We start from the raw sequence: 7,500 nt of genomic DNA, 5'->3' as shown, positions 1-7,500 counted from the left end.
ATATATTACACATGTGTATATGTATGTATATTTGTGTGTACAATGTCAAAATGAAATAAACTCACTCTTTGGAAAATATAAAGAGCTTACTATGAATTTCACAAATGGACATTTGCATGATTTAGGCATACATCCATACTTCAGTTTTGCTCATCACTTCCCAAAATCCTTCCCTGGCCATGGGATGGTCCCCATAAAACCCCAGGATCCAGTAACACACCTGGTGACATCATGGCATCATGCTGGTGGTTCCTTTGGTCCAAACTTGTCAATGTGCAAGATACCAAATCAGCTATAAGCAGCTTATTGCTTTAAGATGCAGTATTGGCTGGTAGGCATGCTTGGTACAGCAATGAATCTTCTGAAAAAAAAATATTTGATTTTAGAAGATGGCAGCTTATAATTGAATGAATAGATCACTCTTTTATTATTGACTTTGTAGAAATAAATTCATTGATTTTTCAAATGTATTAAACATGAATTGTTTTAATATTGGTATGTATTTTTTTCCAAAAAAATTCATTTCACAATTATTCTATTCTCAAAAAAGTTAATCAGTTTTTCTTTCTTTACTTGTGATGAATTGAAATATGAGTCATAAAGTAGATTCTCAGTGTTCCATAAAATCATATGTAATACTCATACTCCAGATTCACCATATGCAAAAATAGAAACTAGTGTCTCTTTAAGGAAGGCAGGAGTGGAAGAGGCATCATGTAAGGCATTTTTCCAAATGTTCAGTGTTCTTTGCACATAGATAGGTTAAGACTTGGCACACCAGTTGCCAAAAAGCAAAAGTGCTTCATTTGACTGTACAAAGAAAAAGTAGGATAAATGATTATCCAAATATTTGGCAGGTAAGGTTCCATTAAGAAGAAAAACTTGAACATGCTTTCTATTTTTTATTTAGCTCTGGATTAACAGAAATATTATTTGTTTTTAACACTTCTTCCACTTGCAGTTAATGACACTCCTCCGTGGAGACTCGGACGCATTGAGGAGACAGATCAGGAGACTCCAGTATGAGCCCCATGAATTAGGATCTCCGCTTCTAAATGCTTTCAAACTGTTTGCACCACAACTGGAAAATGTTGACCACTACCAGCATATGGTTGAGCTCTAGATGCTGGTGGGCATCACCCACATGAGAAACAGTTATAGAATGAATCTGATATTCCACCAGTGTCTACCAGTGTACCAGTGTCCAAAGGAAGTTGTTGTGAGGAAGTTTACATTTGTTAATACACTAATGCCATATTGATGAGCAGATGCAATTCTCCTAAGTATTCTGACTGTTTCTGTGAAGTGTGAACTGTGATAGGGTTTGCAAATGCTCTTATTCCCCAGACCGGACACAGGACTGAGAAGGCAAATAATTTGTTCTTTATATTATGTTTTTGCCTTATGTTTTTGTCTTTGTGTATCAATCTCTTAAGTTGCTATTTATAAAACTTTCCTCTTTAGATATATCAGCTTTCATTCTTTAAAAGGCTAGAACAACTAGATTTTGGTGGCATTTTTAGATATGTAAAATCTAGTGTTTCTTACTATGAGCTTTGGTATTTATCATGTTTTAACCTTTTTTCATAAGTGTTATTTTATAAGTAACATCATATTGATGTCAGTGGACAGAAGTTTTTGGTAATTAACAATTGATTAAACATAATTTATTAAGTATAGGAAATTTTTATGAAAAATATTTTATATCAGACTATCTCAGAATCCTGTGATCTTTGACTGTAAAATATAGTTGCAGGAAACTCATATTTAATTAATTTGATGTGTGAACTTATGCAGATAAATTCCCTTTTTATGTAATATGATTTCTAAATACAAATTTGATATATTGAAGAGATTTGTGATATTATAAAGATTGAGAATACAAATTCTTCCATCACTTTGACAGTTAGTTATGACTTTCCATAAAATAAGACACTGTGTATCATGTAACATATTTCTTTGAAGGGGAACAGAAATACAAGCACATTTTCACAAATCTACACTGTAATCTGTATTATTGAACAACTGTTATTGCATATTATAAACAAATCAAATCTCTTTATTAAAGTTACTGAAAATGAAGTAAGTCACTATTCTGATCTAAATAAATAAAAGATCTTTCATATGTGTAATCACAATAGGCAAAAACCATGTAGACATTGTGATTTTTACCAGCTTGAATAGAATATGATTATTAGACATAAAATATAGGGTATTGAGAATTTCAAAAGGAGCCAGTGCAGTTCAAGCCTGTAGTTTTACTAGGTTGCGTTTTTATTATCAGTGTTACCTAATTGATAACCATGCAATTATAGGCCAAGTTCATAGACTATCTACCAAGCTGTAATAATTATCAGCTTGCAATTTTGTTGCTATTATCAAGTAAGCTATGTGTTAGAAGTCTGCAAGATTACTATGGAAAAAGTCACATGCAATTCTAAGATCTGTATCTTGTTACTCTGAAGTGATGCTGCTTTTGCTGACTTAGCTATAACTGCTGAAGAGATAGCACAAGTTGTCTGAATGGGACTGGATATTTATTCATTTTAGTAGGTATTAGCATTGAAATCTGTTCATCTAGTAGATATACAACAAACAAAACTGATGTTTAAAAGTTTACATACAGATATTTTTGTTGTTTCTGTTCCCCTTTTAAATCTGAGCTTTCAAAATTTTACTGTTTTCAGCAATCCTTATGATGTACACTGATGGGCACAGTAAAGGGTCCAACATTTTGCTCTGTGGGTTAGTATTGCTCAAAAGTTTTTATATGTATGGTAAGAAATATTGTATTAGGGCTCAGAATCCACCATTTCCTCAAAAAGTCAAAATGACTTGCTTTGAGATCATCATTACTGACCAGTTGTTCAATGAAGGGCATGACTGATATTACAGCAGTTAGAAAAAGAAAAAACTCCTTTTTTAAATGGAGTAGTTGGACAAAGTCATTTCCTATAAATGTTTAACTCTTTCTTTTTCTCGGCGATCACGTCCTTAACACCCTTTGCATCACACTTACTTTCAAGGGTAATAAAACATGCAAGGTCTATTTATTCTCAAAGTTGGAATTGTGAAGATATGTAAGTGGAAGCTTGTGGCAAATCTTATGGTAGCTTTTACTGATTCTGTGAAGTATGATATCTTTGTTTTCTTTCCATGAACTAAGTGGCTATTGTTGGTTTGATAAGTTTATTTTGTAAATGCAATGATATTGAATATCAAGCATATTAATTAAAATAATTATGTTTAGGCAAAGCTGTTCAGTATTTTAGCTTGTTTTATGGTGCTTGTATTTTTTTATTATTAAACAATACCTTCCAGTCTTTGGACAATCATAATACAAATAATGTTAATCAACACATGTATTGTGAAACAGAACACTTGATGTTTACTCACAAGACCAATTACTATATTATATAATATGGGTGACAGTACAGTTTAACCCACCATAGCAATATAAACTCTTAACAAGCACAAAGTATTTGTTACTATTTGAAGTAATCCAATGTAATATTGTGTTTCCCTTTCTATATACCAATGCCTGTTGCAGTGTTATGGAGTGATTTGCAAAATATTTCTTTTTAAGCACTTCCTCTGACTGCATAAATAGTATTTCTTTGACTACTGTCACTCAAAATTGCTCACATTTGGGATATTTATGCAACTTCATTTAGTGCAATATAAACCTGGTTCTTACACATGCTGATTATTGGCACACAGCTACTTTTTAACTTATTAATACCGATTTTTGTTTTTAGAATAAAGATATATGAAAAGACATAATTGCAACATGTATGATGCTGAAATTTGATGGAATATGTGTAAAACTGCTTTTGGCCAATTTGCAGTTGCTTTTTTAGAGTATTTTGCTTTTATTCATACAGTAAGTCATATACACATGTATGTGACCATGTATATGTAAGCATGTATTTGAGTGTGTGTGTCTTTGTGTCTGCAGATATATAAATACATTTTGATTTTTTTACAAATGGTTATTGTAATGAAAAAAGTTTAACCTTAGTCCTTTTGTCCATAAGAATGATTGCATTACAAGAGTTACTTTCTCACTCATGATGAAATCTTAAGAACTAAAGGGAATTTTGCTCTCATCTTATCTAGAATATTCCAAGTTGGAAGTAAACTTCAGTTATTATATTTATTGAAATAATCTGTCAGAAATAATTCACAGCTTAATTGATGCGCTCAGCCAAGGTAACTAACAGTGCAGGAATGAAGACATGTAGCTTATACTCAAGATCATCTGCTTCTTGGTATTCTTTTCTCTTTTTCTTTCATTTTTTTGAGATGGTTGCTCATTAGTCTTCAGGGGATTTGACTTTATTTTACATACTTTTTTATTAGTGTCCATACCATTTTTCTTTATCTATGATAAATCAGTGTAACTTTATTGTTATGATATGGTAAAGATTAATCAATTCTAACACCTTTCCTTGTTGATGTTTCTAGTCATGCTCATATCCTTATTCTTTATTTTCTGAAAATCCATATATGACTGAGTCATGCCAGTAAGAGAATATCATGAACTAACTTTTAACTGGTTGCTAATATGCTTACATTTGTATGGTGCTCAAAGGCAGCATTATATTTTGCTTGTTGTACATGAGAAGATTTTTTCACTGTTAACTATTATGGTTCAGGGTGGCCTTCTTTTTTCTGTCTCTCTCTGTCATTTTACTCTTTCCTTTTTCTCTGTTTCCACATGCTTCATCCCCTTGCACACTATATATATTTGAGTTTTCTCCTGTAAGTCAGAAACAATAGGCAGTGACTAGTGTACTCATATATAGCCCTGTTATTTTAAACATAATTTTTCAAACATTTTTTTTTAAGTTGACCCCATAGCAAACAAAACAACAAATTTTAGTTAGGTGAGAAAAACTTTAAGTATAAAGTTTTATGTTAAGGTGATTGCTGAAGGACTATTGTAGACTTTAAAAAATTATTTATTGGAAGCATGTACTGACAACTGATTCCAAGAGAATGTTTGTTGTGCATGACCCAAAGTCATGTTTCATTCAGATATGAGTAAATGCAATTTTTCTTCAGCTATTTTACATATACTAATGTGAAATGGCAGTTGGGTTTAGTCACTGTTTTACTTGAATGTGTGTTTAAGTTTGCAAGGGGATTAAAATCATAGCACATTTAATATATTATATCACAGAATCATCTAACATCTATACATTCTGATCAGAACATCTGTTAGCAATTATATCTGCTTACCACAGTAATACTACTGATAAAATGTACCATATTGGTTGCTTGCTTGAAGTCCAAAAATATGTTAGGAAGGTAGATATTAGCTAAGTAAGAATATTATTACTATATTTACTGCAATTTCAAATTGCTTATTTCAAATTTAGTATTGCAGACACACACATTCGTACAGTCACACGCATTTCTTTTCACACTTGAAAACATCCACTGACACTCACATCAACCATACATACTCACATAATTATGTGTAATTATATTAAGCAGAGTTCACAAACATACCGAAAGGCTGTAGATTTTATACACTAATGATTTTTATGCACAAAAAATCCAAACTCAAACAGTAAAGCTGATGGCAGCATTCTTCATAAGGTGAAGTAAAAATAATTGTTACTTTTACAGATAGTCATCTGTCAGAATGCTTTGTCCCAGATGAAGGCAACAAAATATTTAAATGCATTTCATCAGGTGCAACAATAGAACAGGTCCTGCCTATTGGCTGCAGTTATCAGATCTTGGTACAATGCACATAGGTAATCATCTTCCCAGCCATGTAATACAGGAGACAAGTGAATGGTTGTTGATCCACTTGCTACTGGATTCCTTTGTCTCTGTGAGACAACCAGATTGTGTGTAAATATATATATGCATCAATGAAAAAAAAGACATTGGTAAGGCATTTCTTGCCACAGTCCTTTTGTTTTTCACTGACAGCACTTTCCAGAACTTGTAATAATGTATGAGGATGGTTTACAGTGTTTTGTGGTTTCTATTTGCCCGTATAGTAGCCCAGATCCATAAGCTATCAGTCAATCTTTACAGAAATATCTGTAGTCTATTTCTGTGGTGATATTAATTGGTTATGTAGTACTGTAACAGCTTAGTACTGATGTTAACAACAGATTTACTAGATTAATGACAGATTTACATGAGACTTTACAGTAAATTTAATGTCAGTTGGCTAAATAAGATGGGCCAATTTTTTTCAGTGTTTTCATATCATTCCAAATGTAATCAGATATTGTTTGTAAGAATGATGTGAATATAAGTGACAATACAGTACAGCTATGAACCTGGGACCTTGCAATTGCAACACCATCACTCTACGACTGCAGTGCACCACCACCTAATTAAAAGTACCACTTTAAATTCTTACATCAGATTAGATTATTTATTTCAGAATTTTAAAGTCACATTTGTTGTGAATGGAGAGATCAGACTTACCACTGTCTTACAGTGAGCCTAGATAAGTCGATTTAGAGCTTTAAAAATATAGCCATGTATTCTGTGAGAATATGGGCAAAATATTTGGAAATTTTTAAAATTGTGATATCAAGCATAAATGTTAGAAGAATGAGTTTTAAAAATACCCATGGCAGAGTGATGTCAGGAGCAAGAGATACCTTTTACCATTGTGAATATAGTGGCATAAATGTCATTAAGCTTTCCCCATCAGCACCTAAACTGCTAGCTACAAGATATATTGCATTGTCTTCTTTTACATTCACTTCATTTTCTCAGAATCACTCTTTTTGTCTGAAAGTTGTTACACCATTTACCATATAATCATACTCATTTATATTGGTCAAAATTCTGCACATGGAAGATGGTGCTATAAATCATTTTTTACTCAATTGTTTCTTATGAGATAAGTCTACATGCAAGTATTGGTTAGTGATAACCAAAGCAAGCTCATAAATTCATATGTATGATAACCCAGCATTTAGTTATTTTTCAATTGAAGAAAGAAGACATTTCTTAAGTTCTACATCAACTAGAAATCCAAGGCCTTTACATATTATGATGCTGAAGTGTAAAAGGCATAAAGTTGGAAAGAATATGAACCATTGACTTGGTGGTTCCTGATCTTGCAAATAGTAAAGTGATGCCTACTAGACTGTTCAAAGTGCAGATGTATTGATAAGAAAATTTTACTTTTTTTGTATACAAAAATTCTAAATAGAGAAGGCATGTTTTTTCTCACATTCCCAGTACTAAAATACCCTAATTGAAGTCTATGTTTCACCAGATTTTTTTTTTTTTTTTTTTTTTTTTTTTTCTTCTTTTGGATAAAAAATTAACTTTTAGAGCTGACAAACATTTTCTATGTAGAATGGGGATATACAGATTTGAATATGTACATGTATTATACATTAAATTAGTTCAGTCATCAGAGTTTTAGAAACTAAAGGTATGCCTCTTTGGTTTGCATGTTTTAAGTGTAAATCCAGAATATCTTCCATAAAATCAAACATACGCACTAGA

At 31.9% G+C, this 7,500-nt stretch overlaps 1 protein-coding gene across 5 annotated transcripts in view; it reads left to right on the top strand.

Moving 5' to 3' along the window:
* The window catches only part of LOC113821499 (popeye domain-containing 2), a 34,322-nt gene that overhangs the window by 26,018 nt on the left and 804 nt on the right, over positions 1-7,500 (top strand). For 3 of the 5 annotated variants that reach the window (XM_070122327.1, XM_027374007.2, XM_070122310.1), the window contains one exon: positions 962-7,500. This exon is cut by the window's right edge and continues 804 nt beyond it. In XM_070122327.1, the coding sequence (XP_069978428.1) occupies positions 962-1,123 (162 nt within the window). In that variant the 3' untranslated portion in view covers positions 1,124-7,500. The remainder of the gene's footprint in view (positions 1-961) is intronic. The other 2 variants (XM_070122304.1, XM_070122316.1) reach the window with 1 other exon arrangement.

This window comes from Penaeus vannamei, chromosome 1 (assembly GCF_042767895.1).
Source record: "Penaeus vannamei isolate JL-2024 chromosome 1, ASM4276789v1, whole genome shotgun sequence".
Taxonomy (NCBI): domain Eukaryota; kingdom Metazoa; phylum Arthropoda; class Malacostraca; order Decapoda; family Penaeidae; genus Penaeus; species Penaeus vannamei.
This window is presented reverse-complemented; position numbering and strand designations above follow the sequence as displayed.